This window comes from Mastigoproctus giganteus, chromosome 13 (genome assembly GCF_048544385.1).
Source record: "Mastigoproctus giganteus isolate SK-2022 chromosome 13, ASM4854438v1, whole genome shotgun sequence".
In the NCBI taxonomy this organism is placed as follows: Eukaryota; Metazoa; Arthropoda; class Arachnida; order Uropygi; family Thelyphonidae; genus Mastigoproctus; species Mastigoproctus giganteus.
The window spans coordinates 295,317-314,214 of NC_143587.1; the positions used below are offsets into that span (position 1 = coordinate 295,317).

The 18,898-nt window shown below is 42.9% G+C and overlaps 1 protein-coding gene across 1 annotated transcript in view; it reads right to left on the reverse strand.

Moving 5' to 3' along the window:
- Positions 1-18,898, reverse strand: part of kkv (hyaluronan synthase-like protein kkv) — a 401,584-nt gene that overhangs the window by 55,528 nt on the left and 327,158 nt on the right. Inside the window, exons 11-12 of the mRNA XM_090387806.1 lie at positions 8,904-9,114; positions 4,987-5,187 (exon numbers count right to left, since the gene is read on the reverse strand). Coding sequence (XP_090243932.1) covers positions 4,987-5,187; positions 8,904-9,114 — 412 coding nt within the window. The remainder of the gene's footprint in view (positions 1-4,986; positions 5,188-8,903; positions 9,115-18,898) is intronic.

Here is an 18,898-nt window from a genome sequence, read left to right on the forward strand (position 1 = left end):
TGATAATCCCATTATATAAGGCTTATGTTAGACCACACTTGGAATAGTGTGTTCAAGTATGGAGGCCGCACCTAAAGAAAGACAGAGCTTCTTGAAAGGGTGCAAAGACGAGTAACTCGCCTGGAGTGATCAGCAAAAGGGTGTCCTTATGAAGAAAGACTTCGAATATGTGGGTTGCAGAGTTTGGACACCTTAGAGGAAAATTGATTGAGGTATTTAAGGCTCTGAGAGGCATCAGTAAAATGAACAAGGACGAAATTTTCAAGATTATAAATGATGCTAGAACTAGGGGATATAAATTCAAGTTACGGGGGGGGGAAATGTTTAGATTGGACTGCAAGAAGTTTTATTTTAGCCAGCGAGTTATAAATTACTGGAATAAGTTGCCTTCATGGGTGGTAGAGGCCGACAGTTTGGGGAAATTCAAAGGTCATCTGGATAGTACTTTCGGGTAAGGGAAGCGCATAGGATGACAGGTTTAATTTCCTTATCTTTTACTAATTATTATTATTTTTTTTATCATTGTTTTATTCGGGATTTTTTTTTTTTTGGCCGGTACAGCATAAGCCATAGGCTTTCTTCACCATGCGGCCATTACTAATACTAATCTCGCAAAAAGAATTCTTGTGCTCCTATGCTTATCGTTTTATTGATGACACTCCGATTTGAAGGCAAGTGGAGATCTCTTTTCGGGATTATCCTGATTTGTAATCTTTCTTGGCACAAGCACATTACAAATATTGCTTCCTCTGCATCAAAAAAAACTTGGTTTTGTCTTTCACTCTAGGCGTTACTTTTCTTTCAAACAGTTGTTCACTCTGTACAAATCACAAATCCGCCCAACCAGGAATGTTTGGCTCTCAGGCTTCTAGAGTCCATTCAGAAGAGGGCTGTTAGGTTAATTAATGACTCGTCTCTAACAGTCTCTGCAGTCGCTGTCTCATAGACGTACTGTTTCTACAGCTACTTCCATGGGCACTGTTCTTCTAAATTGGCTTCTATAATTCCCGCTCTCTTTCAAAACAGTCTGAACACATCCAGCCGACATCCATTTACTGTCCAACTTCAAACTCACGGAACCAACTTTTCATCTTCCTCATTTATTCATTCAACTGCCGTTTTCTGGAACAACCTTCCTTCATACGTATTTCATGAAAATTACAGTCTACAGAAGGTGAAGTCTAATATCAACAAATATCTTCTTTCATGTTCTCAATATCCAACCCATGCACGGTACTAAGTACTTTACGTTCTAATACTTCTTGTGTTTGGGGTTTTCATAAAAAAACATTAAAAAACAGAAAACATTCCTCAATATAAAACTCGTGGGCATGTCGCCATGATGAGAACTGTTGTTTCTAGTAATTGTATTGTACCGTACTTAGCAGCACTAAAGACATTTTATTTATTTTTCGACGTATTTAAAAGCAACTGATAACGAACCTCGAGTTCTTAGTCTCGTTATTTCCATGGCCGTATGAAGAAGACGATAAGGCATCACTCCACGTCTCTCTGAACGACGAAGTTCACTCGTTGCCATCATAAAGAAAAAAAAAAACTTTATTGCGTACAAAACTGCGTAACTTTTAAATTATCTGTAATCTCCTGATACTGTCAAGTAAAGGACAGTTCTTCTGCATGTTCGTCAAAAACTGAACTTTTCGGATCATTTCGTTTACCAGGAGCTATTCGTAAATATTTGTCATCGCTCTCCATGAAAGTTTGTGGTTGAGCGATTACAATTTCTTCAACAGGTACAGCTTCTCTCATTTCATCACGTATAGGAGTGTCAAAGTGTTTCATGTCTTCTTCGAAGAAAGCACCGTCAATCTCGATATCAAACAGACCATATAAAGGAGTCGTAAGCAGGTACTTAACATACAAACCCTTATCTCGTCTACGAGAAAAGCCCGTTAAGTAACTCGATTTGTGCATTTATTTTCCTTTGATATGAACGATAACGCAATAATCTTCTTCTATTCTCCGAAGCAAACAATCGATCATCGAATTAACATTTACAGGAATAATTGGGCCCAAAATTCCACGTTGGCTGAAACTATGATCAAATTAATCCAAAAATTAAATAGAAAAATAAAAATTACTGAAATATATATTAAAATAAATAAGAAAAAATAGAAATCAGTGGCAGCAGAAAAGCACAATTCACTACGTGTTGCTTATAATAAGCTAAATTAAAATAGAATATTGCCAGTAGCATGGCAAACCAGTAGAGTGAAAGTAAACTGAACCAAATAACAATAACATAAAAATATAAGGGGAGGGGGGGGATAAAGAAGAAAAGGGTAGTGTTGAAGCAACGTTCCTAAAATAAATTAGAAATTAAGCCAATTAAAAGAAATTTAGCGGCGCCCCCTAATAAGCACCCGTTTCCGAATTATGTTAAATCTCAGTAAGGTAGAAACGTAAACTAACAACAACATTACATGACCAAATAAACTGAGAATTAAAAAAAATAGACTGACCATTATGCCCCATCTCGACCGAGAACCACCAGACCAATAATAGTCAGGGTACCTCTGTCGAGATGGGGCATAATGATCAGTCTATTTTATTTTATTAATTCTCAGTTTATTTGGTCATGTAATGTTGTTGTTAGTCTACGTTTCCACCTTACTGAGATTTCACATAATTCGGAAACGGGTGCCTATTAGGGGGCGCCGCTAAATTTCTTTTAATTGGCTTAATTTCTAAATTATTTTAGGAACGTTGATAGGAAAATTTAGTAAATATAAATGGTCTTACGAATATCTGACAATTCAGCCAATACTTCATTTTCAATACCGCTCGCTCTTATCACTATTAGTGTCTTCGTTCCTTATACGCTTCTTTGGCTTTTCCTTTTCTTCACCAGCATTATCTCCGTGTCCTGTTCCCCATTCTTTCAGCCCGTACCACAGAACAACAGCCTTCATATGCACAGAAGATGCAACGTCTCAATTTTGGTCCCCCTTAACGAGTCGTCATGCTCAGATGAAGACACCACCTCTTTCCTTTACAAGGACATGGATCTAAAGGTCTAAGACAAAAACTTTCTACTTTAATAAGAGATTATACAATGCAGTACAATTCGGCCACAGGACGGAAATGCTCACTTTAACTAAAAAAAAAAAAAAAAGAGTAACATCACTTCGAGCTCCGTCCGCTGAGCTACTTTAGGGCAAAACTGAAAGTCAACACTCAACTGAAAAACAAGCTATCTCTCTCTCCATTCCCAAATCGCTTAAAAATTACTTCAAACTGACCCCATTACATCGACCAGAGATCCTGTTGGCTATTCAGGTCACGTGGATGCGAGTGTCTTTAGCCGTCACTCAGACTGTCTTACCTCAAATAAGTCTTTAGAAGAGTACCTAAAAAAATAAGTTTAAAAAGTTCAAGTTCACACATCACTTTTACCTAGTATAGAACCGCCCTAATAGACTATGTACACCGTGCCATATTGCATTTCTTCTGGACAGAAACGGGATCTTCCAAGACGATTATGTGCGGTGTCATCTGGCCCGCACTGCTAATGAGTGGTTCGAGGAACACAGCAAAGATATCACCCATCTTGATTAGCCTCCAAATTCGCCTGATCTAAATTGAACTGCGCGTATAACACAGTGGTATCGTCATCATCCTCCTCACAGCGGGTGGAAAAGTCCCGGGTTCGAAACCTGTCGATGACGCAAAGAACTATTGGCTTTTTTCACTCCGTGGCTGAGTTGGTTGGTCTCAGGCATAGATAGCAAGGTTTCCCCTCTAAAAAATTGGGTTTTTTTTTTTCGTCCAGCAAAACAGGCAAATCGAGCAGAGAACTCGCGCAATTTGCAGACACAAATATGGGTTTATGTAATGAATTACGGGTGATCCTAAAATAATATAATAATTTGATCTAAGTCGAATTGAACTCCTGTGGGATGTTTTGGAATAGACAGTGAAGCATATGGACACGCAACAATAATTCATTCCTACACTTTGGGAAATCTTGCAGGCAGTCTGGCTACAAATCCCTACAGACATCTTCAGACATTTAGTGGAGTCGATGTCTGGCGAACAGCGGCTGTTATCCATGTGAACGTTTGTTTGTTTGTTTGTTATTTGGTTTTTAGGAGCATTAGCAACTAAGGCCATATTGCTCCGGGATATGCGGTGGTCATTCCCTGACCTTTCCGCATCCTCCGTATTTGGTGGTGACGGGCTCCATGTGAACGGTGGCCCAACATGGTATTCGGCAGAGAAATTTCGGGGATCATGAGTTTCACCTTTGGGCAGCGTACTGAAAACCACTGGAATGAATTGGCTGCCACCGTGATCGATGTTGAAGTTTCTGTGTAGGCGCTATTGACGACGAGTTGGTATGAGCCACAGAAAAAATTCTTTTTCTTGCATAATTTAGCCATGCTATCTCTCCGCACGGATCCTTTCCAGGGATTTGAATCGCACAGACTGTGTGAATGTGGAGCAATCGGTACTGTGAAAAAGTATCTTCAATTCGTCTGAACGATATGTTTGATCTCACATTGGAAAAGATTTGCCTGCATTCGCAAGAGCAACCCTAACAGTGCTTTCAGTGCATCAGTCATCCCCCAGGCGCCTCCGTAGCCAGGTGGGAAGGAGCAGCAGTGCGTAGCACACGCTTCTTGATTAGACCGGGGTTCAAGCCCGTCACCACCAAATACGATGCGGAAAGGTCAGGGAATGACCACCGCATATCCCGGAGCAATATGGCCTTAGTTGCTAATGCTCCTAAAAAAAAAAAAAACTAAACAAAAACTAAACAGTCATCCCCCCCCCCCCAAATGACAGGATTTTAATTCAGCAGAAGAAGAAAACTATAAATCCAGTAATAAGTGTTCAAATACTAAAGGATTAGAATTCTTCATTATTAGCACACTTAAGGATGGAATAAATATTAGATGCGTAATAACTGAAAATGAAGAATTCGGTCCAAAAGTTGTTATCGGTGCGTGTGCTTGTACTGACCTTGATCGTACTGGACGTAGTGGCGAGCTTCATCCGACCTGGTGGTGTACTTCCTCATCACGTTATCGTCCATCAGCGCCTTCGCCCTGAAGAGGGAGAAACATCCGGGACTGCAAAGCACACATCCGATCATATGCTCTGTTGCTTTCTGCAGCCAATGGCCAATGGCATATTCGAACTTCTGATACCATACCATCGGACCTAAAGAAAGGGGGCAAGAAAAGAAAAAAAAAAAACGTTCAATGCATTGCACAGCTATCGAATACCATTGCACCAGAAAATTCTTCATGCGAAAAGCTTTCGAATATTTAAAGATAATTATTATTGCAATTTCAGAATACAGATATTGTCAAAAATTGACAGATAACCCTTAAGGGGATTCATAATAGACTACAGAATTCATATGACACTAGAGGATAACAACAAAAACAGCATAAAATGTTTTTTTTTTTTATGTAAACCCCAAACACGAGGTATCAGACCCTACAGTACTTAGAACCGTGCTTTGGTTGGAGGTTGAGAAGACGAAAGATGATATTTGTTGACATTGGACTTGAACTTCTGTAGATTGTAATTTTCAGGAAATTCGTACTAAGGAAGGTTGTTCCAGAAAACGGCAGTTGAATGAATAAACGAGGAAGACGAAAAAGTTGGTTCTCTGAGTTTGAAGTTGGACAGTAAATGGATGTTGGCTGGTGGCAGCACGGGTTCAGACTGTTTAGAAAGAGAGAGCGGGAATTATAGAAGCCAATTCAGAAGAACAGTGCCCATGGAAGTATCTGTAGAAGAGGCATGCAGCAGAAACAGTACGTTTATGAGACAGCTAGTGGAGAGACTCTGTTAGAGATGAATCATTAATTAACCTAACTGCCCTCTTCTGAATAGAATCAAGAAGCCTGACAGAGGTTTTCGGGCCACCGCCCAAGATGTGGGAACAATATTCCACTGTAGGGCGGATTTTCGATTTGTACAGAGTGAAGAGTTGTTTGGAAGAAAAGTAACGCCGAGAGCGAAAGAGAAATCCAAGTTTTTTAGATGCAGAGTAAGCAATATTTGTAATGTGCTTGTGCCAAGAGAGATTAGAAGTCCAGGTAATCCGAAAAGAGATATATCATTTTGCCTAGAAATCGGAATGAAAATAAAGATAAGCACAGGAGCAGAAGAATCCTTTTTGCGAGATATAAGACAAGACTGAGTTTTAGAAGGGTTGAAATCAACTAAGTTGTCTTTGCCCCACTGGAGAGTACCTGAAGATTGGCATTTAAGGAATTGGTAGCAGATTTTCGAGAAGTTGAAGCTGATTGAGCAGGACAAGGTTTCTCAAAATGGAAAGTGGAATGCAATGTGCTATCATCGGCAAAACTATGGATAGGATTTCCACTATGGAAGAAGGTCATTAATATACAAGAGGAAAAGAGTGGGGGAAAAAAAAGTATTGAACCTTGGGGGACACCGGCATTAATAGAGAAGTTAAAAGACAGAGCCATCTACCATCATCCTCAGTGAGCGATCGGAGAGAAAACTGGATAACCAAATACTAAAAACAGTTGGCAGACCATAAGATGAAAGTTTGCTTAGAAGACCTTTATGCCAAACATGATCGAAAGCCTTTGAGATATCACGAGCAACTGTTTGTGTTTCACCGAACTTTTCCATTGACCTTGTCCATAAAAGGAGAACATAAGCCAGAACATCACCAGTGGATCGACACTGACGGAATCCATACTGGTGATCGGTGATCAGACGGAAGGTTTCTAGGTAGTTTAAGAGTTGGTGGTTAATTGATTTCTCCATTACTTTAGAAAGAGTAGAAGTAATTGGATGGGAGGGATTTGTCACCCTTTTTAGGAACTGGCTGGATATGAGCAAATTTCTAAGCAGAAGGAAAAACACCTTTGGAATAAGAAAGTGAAAATAGGCGGCAAAGAATAGGTGTAAGTTCAGGAACACAGGTTTTGAGAACAAGTGGAGAAATACCATCAGGACCTGGAGCTTTCTTAGCATCAAGATTCGTCAAAGTCCTTCCGATATTCTTTTGGCAGAAGATCACAGGCGGCATTGAATGGAGTAATGACAATCTCTAATTATGAAAAAAGTATGAATTTTAAGCATTTAAAAATTATGAACAAAAATTAAGGAATAATAATAAATAAGAAAATTCCTCACGGAGATAACGTCTGATTGAACTGGCTTAACATTGAGATAAAGAGCCCATCCTAAATCAGATAGAAGACGCAGACTTGAACAGTAGAATTATGGGAGATGAGTCGAGAACGTCTTTTCTGACGTTCTCGACTCATCACCTTCCGTCAGCAGAGAATTTGATCGGTGAGCATGAAGATTTTGGGTCTGTTTGAGTAAATGATGAGGCAGAAACCTGTCTGAAAGTTGTTTATTTCCTACGTAATGAGAATATCATCCGAAAACCCTCCTCAGATGCGCCCTGTGTTTCTTGCTAACTTGCAACTAACAAATCAGGGCAAAAGTGGTTCTGTGACTGGATAGAAATAAATGGAACAGTGCCCACAAAACACTGTTTGAAGTAATAAAATGAAATCGCTGGCAATCAAGATACGCAACAAATTAAAAGCATCCCAAAAAATGCATGCAGAAGCGTTCTTCGAGTTACACGCGTAATGCATTCCTCCAAATGTTCATAAGGTGAAAATGTGTCTCTTGGAAGCATATCCTCATAAAAAAGATCGTACTACGCTCCATCGTACAAAGTGAGCAGAGGGACACCACCACGGGCAGAGGGGGGTTTTCTATCCGCGGTGGCGCTGAAGCCTTTCTAGGCTCCATCTCCGGTCATCATTTCTTACATACGATACTGAATTCTTTATAATCTCAAAAGTTGCTGAGTAGATTCCCTACTTATAGATGCTTCCCACTTACTTAACCTCAATTGGGCTTGATCTCAACCCAATCAAATCAGCCCAAGTGATAGCAATTTAAAAAAATAAATCATAAAGAGGTGTCGAAAAAAAAATTTTTCTCCCTATTGGGGCTGAACCTTACGTGGGATGAATGCCTGACTTTTGGACTGCATATTGACAGAATGAAAACCAAAACTTAGAAAGCTATGCACTCTAAGCAGAAGCGAGAATGTGGGATATGGGAAAAGAAGGTCCCAGAATTTTCTAAAGGGGGGGGGGTGAAAGTAGTTGAGAGAAAACAGTGTTCTAGGGAATTAAGCTTTAAACATCATGCAATAAGAAAATATTCCAAATTATGTTGATCATAGGGGGTGAATCTATAGCCCCAACAGGCGATTGCCACTGGGGCAAGGATCCAAAATTAAAACAAAAGAAACATACAGAAAATTACAAGATTCTGAAAGAGGAAGTACACGTGAGTACATTTTACTACTTATATTTTAAGCAGCTCTTACTTCCATATCCCCACCCCTTTCAGAGTTAACGTACCTTAATTTTCTATACGCTTTCTTGCACCTCCTTTCTATAACACCAGGTGGTCCTCATGGCTTCCAAATTAAATTGAAATCTTCTCGACAGCCTTTTAGACAACTTTTCGCAAAATGTTCTTTGTAATTTTGTAAAGAATTTAATTTAAGAAATTTACTTGAACTTAATCACTAGAATGCTAACATTGTACTAAATTCATTGATGTAACTCCATAATGTAACCCTGTTGTAACAGTACAATTGCTAAATTGATTTCTTCCATGTCTTAGCTTCCCCTTGGTTTGATGACAGGGTTCAAACATCGAATATTCGCGATAATGATTGTAGGGAAAAAGAGGTCAGTCTCTAGATATAAAGCAATGGACTGGTATGGACTAAAAACCTTTCCTTGGGCGCCGATTCGTCTTTGTTCGAGGGAACATTACTCAGGGACCCAAAGACCCGTCTTTTCTGGTATTGGTGACCTCGCACGGTAGGTTGAATGTGGACTTACCTGAGCCGACTGGATGGATTCGGCCGCACGCTGCGCCCAAGTTTCTGTTTTTCTTCATGAGGTCGACGAGGAGCTGCACGGCATGCGGTCGAAAGTTGATGTCCCCGTCCAAAGCCAGCACGAAGGTGTTCTCGGCCATAACAGCTTTCCGGTTGACGTCGATTGGCAGCTCCATCAGGCGGTGTCCCAACAGATAGTACATGTACATCACCTGCAATTGAAACAACCCACAATTAGCCCTTTTCTATACGTTTTATTCGCTCGCACTTCCTTTTTTTTTTGCACAGCTCGTAACAACATGACGCATCAGCAGCCGCGGTTCTGTTTCTCCCGAGATGTCAGAGGTGAATCACAAATTTCTGAAACTGTTTTCACGTGACCAAATTATTTCGTAGGAACAACAGGCGAAAACGGTTTTTACAAACTTCTTAACCACCAACCTTCCCGATTTAACGAGACAGAAAACTTCCGTTTTTAAATTCATTTTGTTGCTTGACGGATCGTCTCCTGAATTTGCTAATTCGATCCAGTTGTCCTCTCAGTTCACAGAACAGACCGAGTCTTGAAACGTTGGAGGCGGTTTTAAATGAGAAAAGGGTAGTATCTCGACCCGTCTGACTGGAAATAAACTGCATTGCGTTCAGACATGAACCACAGCTCGAAAATAATTGGTCTTTTCTAGGGAAAAATTTTAAAATAAGGGGAAAGCCATCCGTATAATAAAAGATGAAAATTAAAAAGGCAGGAGGGAGGATTCATTACAGCACTGAGGATTCCGTTTTGTTGAAAACAAAACGGAATCCTCAGTGCTGTAACGAATATTCGTTAATTTTGACGTTGACGATGTAAATATATCGAAAATAACTAATATTTATAAAATGTAAGAAAATGATATTTTCCCTTTGTGGAGGGGAAAATTGGCACATGGGTTGCATTGTGTTGCGGGGAACCATCGGATCCCGCAACACGATGCAACCCAAACAGTGCAGCACGGGAAGGGGTTTCTCAATTATGTCTTCGAGCCCAGAAAGCCTTCAATAACTGAAATTCGCTCTTTGCAAAGCGAACACAAATTTTAGTTATCCACGTCCAAAGGCCAAAATTCCTCTCGAGTGTCTGGTCCGCCCTAATTCAGTTGAGTGCTGGGTGACAAAATTTATGAAAACAATTTCTTCGCCAACAAACTAATTTTGTTACGTTCAAAAACTCACCTTTAATTTTACCATGACAGACAGTCTAAGGCCCTTTAGTGGCCTATAAAAACCGTTTTCTTCGTTGTCTCAAGAAAAGTCGAATTATTTCGCAATCGAAACGTAAAAAAATGAACCGAATGAATTAAATCCAATCTTCGATCAATCAGCCATTCAACAGGGGCAATGAAAATGTTCCGAGAAAGGGGTATACAAGGCATTGGTAACAATCTAAGTTATTTATTATTTTTCAATGTATTCATCTGTCAATTCGACGTTTATTGTATGTAAACTGCAAATAGCTTAATCCAGTGGTTAACAACATACAGAGATCAACGGACCCTTCAAAATTAAAAAATAATTGTTTACGTTAGTTCAAAGAAAATTCAAAGTTTCATGTTTAAAACAACTCAACTTAATGTTATTTTTAAATAAATATTTATATATAGGTGGTTATTTGGTTTTTAGGAGCATTAGCAACTAAGGCCATTGCTCCGGAGATATGCGGTGGTCAATTCCCTGACCTTTCCTCATCCTCCGTATTTGGTGGCCACAGGCTCGAACCCCGGTTTAATCAAGAAGCGTGTGCTACGCACTGCTGCTCCTGCCCACGGAGACCCCTTATATATATATATATATATATATATATACACACACACACACACACACACACACACACACACACACACAGGGCGTCTCAAAAATATTGGTACAAACGTTTAGGGGAGGTAGGTAACATCTAAAGGAATGTGAATCGGAACCATAACCTGAAGCGTGACCGTAAGTCGGTAACAGTGCTGTTCATCAGTTCGCGAGAGGGAAAATTTCTGGTTTACTCATTCAAGCAGTAGTCGCCGCACGAAGAGCATGCATCGATATACGAACTGTGAGCTGGCAGACTTGCACCTAGTGTATGGATTAGCAGAGGGTAATGAACGAGCCGCTCAACAAATTTATGGAGAACGCTTCCCAGACAGATATGTACCGGACCCCTTTGTTTGCGCGTGTGCATCAATTTGTGCGATTATGAGTCAGGAGTAGTGCGGGAAGACCATGTTCGACGCGAACTCTCGCCATAGAAGAAAGTGTGTTGAATGCCGTCCAGAATAATTTTACTACCAGACAAGCACACGTGCCGTTGCCTCTGCGTTAGGAGTGTCTCGTTGCAGTGTACAGCGTGTCTGGCACAACGATTCCTTATACCCCTTTCATCTCCAAAGGGTTCAGTTACTGCTCCCTAAGATCATCCTGCACCTGTGTCTTTTGCGCAGTGGTTTCTCCAAGAAAGTGTTCAAGACTTGAATTTTCCAGCCTATGTTTTGTTCACGGATGAGACTTATTTCACTCGAGAAGGCTTATTCAATCAGCACAATGCTCATGTGTGGGCTCACGACAAACCCACACGGTGTGCGCCCCCATGTGGTACAACATCGCTTCGCAATAAATGTGTGGGCAGGTATGGTCGGTGACTGCTTACTCACCGACCATACTTGTTACCATCCCGTTGAAGAAAGATCCGCTAAATATCGGATCTTTCTTGAACAAGTTCTACCAGAGTTACTTGACGATGTTCCAACAAATGTGAGACGCAACATTTGGTTTCCACAAGACTGGGCGCCTGCCCATTATGGAAGGTGTGTTCGTGACCATTTGAACAGGCGTTTTGGGCGTCGATGGATTGGCCGTGGTGGCCCCCACGATTGCCTGGCCCCCACGCTCACCAGATTTATCGAATCTTTCTGTGCGGGGCCCTCAAATCTATCGTGCATGAATCACATTATTATTATTATTATGTCTAAGGTGGCACCTAGACTTCCGTCTATCTCCACCTGATAAAGTTGACTTTGTGCAGAACCTCTGCAAAATAGACCTGTATGGAAGGTCTCTTCGCCATCAGGGAGAAGCTGTCACCTGCACAGCCGCTCCCCGTTGGCGAATAGACCCTAATGGCCGCCCATATTCACGTGTGCTGCCTTGCGCCAGTGATCATCCATCAATAAAACGGTTGTCTCTAGGATGGGATGTATACGCATGCCTTTCTAGATTTAATGCCTTAGGGTTGTTTATTATGTTTAGTGACTCTAGCCATAGGCGGTGGCGAAAGTGTCGCGCGTGGTCCACTATCTCAAAGTCGCGCTTGGGGTCAAGATCGTGGTTGGTAGCCCAAAAATGTTCTGCGAGCACGGACTGGTCAGTTTCGGCAAGCCGGATTGCTCTGTCGTGTTCCGTGAGGCGATCCTGGAGACGTCTCGATGTCTCACCTACGTAGCAACTGTTACAGGCCCTACAGGTGATACGGTACACTACATTGCTGCGTAAGACAGGTGTGACAGGGGTCTTCACACTGGAGACAAGTGAACGTAGGTTCCTACCTGGTAATTGTACACATTTTATGTTGTAACTTCTCAGGATCTTCGAGATACGTCCTGACACTCCTGGATAGTACGGAATGTAGGCGGATGATATGCCGACTTGCTTCGGAGGTCTTGGGTTGGAAGTAAGTTCTTGTGCCTGTAACAAGCATCTGTTTAGTACATGGGATGGATAACCGCATCTGGTTAAGTCCGCCTTCACACGGGAGATCTCGTTACGTCTAATTGTGTCGGTGCTGGAATGGCTCCAGGCCCTGGAGAACAGGGTGCGGGCAGTGCTATTGAGATGGCTTGGAGCGTGGCCGGACCTGTAGTTGGTGAATTGACCGCACCACATGGGTTTGCGGTATACTGAGGTCTCTAGATGTGGGCCTACGCGATGCACTAGCACGTCCAGAAACGGGAGCGAACCGTCCACCTCTGATTCTACGGTAAACTTGATGAAATTGGATAGAGAGTTGAGGTATTCTAGTAGTACGGTTTCAGAACCACGTGGTATTATGGTAAAAATATCGTCGACGTATCTACACCACGTTGTAATAGGTGTAGGTGGGTTCTGGTGTATCTGCTTCTCCAGATCTTCCATGGCGATGTTAGCTACTACGGAACTGACAGGGGCACCCATAGCAGTGCCATGTACTTGTTTGTAGAGTGAGTCTTCAAAGGTGAAGATGCTGCTAGAGAGGCATAGGTTGAGGGCGGTACAGATGTCATCAGTGGAGAGTGACGTCCTGGATTGGAGGCTTAAGTCGCTCTCAAGGAGCCTTCTGGCGCAGTGCACGGCCTGTTGGACGGGAATCGAGGTGAATAAAGAGACCACGTCAAATGATGCCATGACAGAGTTGTCAGGAATTGAAATGCCCTTAATGATGTTAATGAATTCACTGCTGTTTTTAACGGTGTGAGATGTATTACCTATAAGAGGCGAGAGGAGGCTCGCGATGTGTTTGGACAGTTCATACGTTGGGGCACTGCAGCAAGACACTATAGGTCTGTGTGTAGAGTGTAGAGTGTGTTTAGTGTCAAACGGTACCAGGGGTTTCCCCCATCTCCGCGTGCTATACATTGTGGGTGTGAAACAGAACACTGTCAATGCCAGAGGTTTAAAAGTGTATGGATTTTGTACATGTGTACCGTTGTTCCTCTGGCCATTTAGCCGCTGGGCCCCTAATGGGACCCAACGTTGCCCCACTCCGCCCCGTGGAGGCAGACCAGGTACACTACTTAGTTATTTACTCTGGCAGGTCCTGCCACCTAATTTCCTGAGATTTCAGTGGCAAGGACCTAAAAAAAAAAAAAAAAAAAAAAACACGCTATAGATAGGGGTCAGCCAAAAACCAAAGGGAGTACTAGTCGGGCGATTTGATGTTGTTAAGTTTTTGGATGTAGGGCTCAAACAATTTGGAGTTGATTCAAACACTAGTTGAAAGTTAGAGAAGGGGAGGGAGACTGAAGACTGGGGGGAAAAGACAGAGTTACGGGGTCCATAGGGAAGATGACCCCAAGTCAGTGGAGCAGGCCCATGCCCCACCAGAGTGAAAAAGAGGGGTGGCGAGGGGGAAGGACACCAGGGATGAACTCCCCCTCCCGCCAGGGAGTGGAAACAAAGGACCACGCAAGGGAGCGTGGCTAGGGAGGCCTAAAGGCAGCAGCTGAGCTGTGCTGGTGTAGGTTCTGTCACTCCTGGGACGAAGGAAGGAAGGAGTTTTTTTTTTTTTTTTTTTTCCTTCTCCTGAGAGGACTGTCATATCCAGGAAGTTTCTTACTTTGATCTTCAATGGGTGCTGTTTGGGTGCCTAACCCGTCTAGCAGTGAAGACAGACTGCGCAAACTCTGTAAAGGCGGCGTAGCGCTGCTCGTCCATCATAATCAGGTGTTCACAATTCCGGGGATTTTCTTGCATTTTAGTGGCAAACCTTAGCCGGAACTCGTCATATTCATGGCAATCATACATCACGTGATCCCACGTTTCTTCAGCCCCGCAGTGACACAGCGGATCTTCTTCTATGCCTAGGGATGTTAGCTTCGCTTTAAAGGGTCCGTGGCCTGTAAATAGAAATGTAGTATGGAGGCCTGGTGAGAACCAGGGAGGAGGCTTTGGACTGATGAGGTTCACAGAGGGGATGAACTTTTTGGTTATCAATCCTTTGTTGGTGGTGTCCCATGTCTCTTGCCAGGTACTGTACATAATTTCAGAGATTCTCTTCCTTTCCTGTTTGGGGTTGTTATCAAGGTTAAGAGTGATGCCTGCTGTTTCGGTGGGAATACTCTTCTTCAATCGTTGATATAATCCTCTTCTTATTACCTCTAGGTGTAGGGTATACATCCAGCTAGCACCTGCAGAGCTGGGGTGCTTACTGTACGGCACGCCCTTGTTACGGCAAGGAGCATAGAACGCTGTATGGAGTCTAGTTTACGGCGATTTCGGTCGAGGGAGGCCCTAAGTACACCATACTGAGGCTCCATAGCAAGCTATTGGCACAAATATGGCATTATAGATGAGGGCCAGAGCCCGGCGCTTTAGGCCCCAGTCTGCACGGCTTATACGGATGATCATGGCCGAGTATTTTTTTATTTTCTGTGACATATATTTCAAGTGAGGATGGAAATTTAGCTTCATATCTAAGACGATTCCTAAATACTTGATTTCAGGGTATAATTTTATGGAGGTGTTGTCAATTTTGATAACCGGTGGTCTTCGTAGTTGGAGCGTTCCCTTGAGCAATATAGATTTGGTTTTCTCTCCCGAGATCTTTAGTCGGTGAATGGCTGTCCAATCCTGGAGCTTAGTTAGTGCACAATTTGCTCTCTCCTCTAAATCAGCTCTTGTGTCACCATGCACCACCAAAACCAAATCGTCAGCAAACGCAAGGGGTTGAGTCATCCCCAAGTCCATCCCAAGGAACTCGTCCAGGACGATGGACCAAAAGAAAGGCCCCAGGACCGAGCCCTGGGGACAGCCTCGGGAGACTTGGCTAGTGACAGACTTGTACCTGGTACTAACATGGACAGTGCGGTGTCTCAGGTACTCCTTGACACAGCTATAAAGGTTGAGCGGTGCTTTGGCTTGTCGGAGTCTTCTGAGAATACTTGGCCACCACAGCCGATCAAACGCTCCAGCAAAGTCAACTGTGATGGCTAGCACATACTTGCCTTGAGTGCTTGAAACAGTAGATATTAATTTCAGAAGAGCATCTTCAGTGCTGCAACCAGCTTTGAAACCGTACTGAAGTGGAGAAATGAGGTTTTCTTTAGAGTAGCATTTTGACAACCTGCTGAGGAGAAGCCTTTCTAGAAGTTTGCCTAGGACTGGCAAGAGAGCAATTGGCCTGTAAAATTTTGGCTCTTCAGGTGGTTTGTCTGGGTTCTTCAAGATGAGTTTAAGGCATGCCTCCTTCCAGATAGCAGGAAAGAGGCCTTCCATTAGGCATCTGTTGAAAGTGGCGAGCATGGTGTTTGGGAAGTAGGTTGCAAATTTCTTGATAACATCCACCTCGAGGAGGTCATTGCCAGGAGTTTTTTTTTCTTTAGTTTTGTCCAGTGCAGCTTTTAGATCATCATTTGTAAATGGTTCTTCTGTATTTTCTGTTGTATAAGAATCGTTAGCGGTAACAATCTGTAGTTGCTCCTCAGTTAGCTGTGCATCATCTGTTGGAAAGAGGGCATTTAGCATGTTATGGACAGAGTCCTCCCACGTGAAGGTGGAAGAACCATCAGGCTTTACAGTTGTACTGAGGACTTCACCTCTAGGGAGTTTGTTCACAACGATACGATAGACAACTCCCCAGGGGTTATCATTTCCAGTGATCGAGACCAAATTCTGCCATGAGGCTTTTTTGCAGCGTCTAATCATGGTAGTGTAACTGTTCCTTAAGAATCGGTAACTGTCTTTTGCGGCTTCGACCTCTAAGGGTGGGAGGTGAGCACGGGCTCTCTGAAAAGTTTTACGAGCTTGGTGGACTCTCTTCCTCATATCTTGTAGTTCAGCATTCCACCAAGGGACTGCGTTTTTGAAGGGCCTTCTCTTGGGGATTGCCATAGCACAGGCCTCTTTAATGGTCTTGGAGAGGGAAACTGCACAGTCCTCAGAGGTGATGTGATTCAGTTGTGAAGAATCTTCATGAAGTCTTCTTACAAGTTCGGCTTGAAAGCGTGGCCAGTCAGCTTTCTTTGTGCAGAATCGCACTACATCCCTTGGTATTGGGGGAATACGATCCACGGAGCGGCCAAGAGAATAGGTGATTGCTCTGTGGTCAGAAGTGGTCCATGCTTCATTAACCTTCCACTTGCTGAACTTTCCAGAAATAGTCGGCGTGGTCAGGGTGATGTCGATGGTACTTTCCCAGAGGGTGCTACTGTATGTGGGGAGATTTCCAGGCTGGTTGAGTACTTGTAGTCTGGAGGCAAGGATGAAGTTTTCAAGTTCCTCCCCATTTCGAGTGACCGTACGATCAGGTGTTTGACTATGCCACAGGGGGGAGCGACAATTCGCGTCCATGGCTATGAGTAGCTTACCCCCTGGTAGAAGGTCAAGTGCTGTTTGTATTATGGCGATCGCAATTGAGATGTCTTCACCAGGTCTGCTATAGAGTGAGAGCAGATGTAAGGATCCCATGGCAGTAAGGACTTGAGCACAGGCACTAAAGGATGTACAAAGTGGAGCTACTTTAGTTACAGAGATTTCAGTGTTACTGACTAGGATTGCGGCCCGTGGTGCATCTGTAGTACCTTGAATGATTTTGTATGAAGCTGGATAACCTGTGACCTTACCCTTGTAGGCATAAGGCTCCTGGAGCATAATTATGTCAATATTTTCTTCCTCTGTTTTTAATTTAATTTGTTCAACCACTGCTCTGGCATGCTGTGCATTAATCTGCAAGAAATTCAGCTTCTTCTGTGTTGGTGGTTGGGTGGACCGTCTATCCATAATTGGTTCTGTCTTGGTATATTCCCTTAAATTTTATATATACAGGGCAGTTTGCATCCCTGACGGAGTGCAGGTGGGGTATTTTAGACCGTTTGCAGTTTGCACAAGCTGCTGGTTCCTCCCTTTTAGGGCAGTCTTTGAACTCGTGTCCCTGCTGGGTACAGTGACCACACGTTGGGACCCGTTGGTTGCAGGTGTGCGATGTGTGCCCAAATTGCAGACACCTGAAACATTTGGGAACTGGAACGTACTCCTTGAATCGGTGGCTCCCCCATCCGATGTTGATTCTCTCGTGTTGGCTAATAACCTTCCACGCTCTGGGGGAAAGTTCGACTACCCAGTTTACTGTAGCAGCTGACTTAGACTTCGTGATATGTTTTGGTATAATGTCAGCATCAACGTCGGCCTCTGCTGTATGCGCGCTAAGGTTTTTGTAGTATATTTCTTCCTTTAGCTCTTGAGGAGTAGTACTCTTGTCCAGACCGAAGAGGATAATGGAAGGTCCTTTTCGTTTTGGCGTTTCCGCCTTCAATCCTATGTTGGAGATTTCTGAACTCTTTAGTATAGTGAGTGCCTCCTCCCTAGTATCCGTTTCAATGATAACACCAGGCATCCTGGTTTTTCTTATGCTTTTGATCTTTAGGGTTTTCATGTGCTCCTTGAGATTGCTAGTTAAGACATCCTTAACTGCGTCGCTAGTTGTTAGTTGCGTATCCTGTGCGGGTTTCACCAGGATAACGTGCGATTTATCTGTTCTTTTGTCAGATTTCCTGATAGTATTTTTTTGCACAGGGACCTCTTCGTTGAGCGATGAAGTGCCATTCCTCAACGCCTCGGCAAAAGAACGGGGGCGTTGTAGCATTTTGTTTTCCCGTTCTTGTGTGAGTAGGTCTAATTTGGCCGACATTTTTTTCGTTATCTGTATGCAGATGGTAAAGAATGCCCTCCATTTTCGACCATATTCTAATAATGCCTGTGCGAGTGACAGCAGTGATTCTGTTGGTCTTCTTGGCCATATATTTCTCAAGGATGTCGCGCAGTTTTAAGAGTTGGTCAATTGGGGTCCCCTGTAGTGGTTCTTCCTTGTCATCAGTGTTATCTGTATCCGATCCGCTGGATGTATCCCTACCTGGGTCCCCAGGTATATCCCTTACAGGGGGGGACTCTGTGCCAGATCTATGTCTTGTCCTTCTAGCTTTCCGCGTGCTTTTTTGCCTCTTTAGTTCTCTCATAGCTTCATCGTTCTCATGAAGGAGATTAGCATTTCTAGTGCGTCTACCAGCGTCTGCGCGGTCTCTGTTCATATATTCAACGTCGGAATCTGACATGGTTTTAGTTCAGCGCAAAATTCCAGAAAAAAAAAAAAAAAAGGCAATACAATTTTTCAGGATTCCACAACTATAGTCTTTTAGAGAATCGCAGAAGATTTTGTTTACTTTGCAGGCTGGCTTAAATGTTTTCGAAAATTATATGAACACTGATCAAGTGGGGTGAATTTGTAAGCGA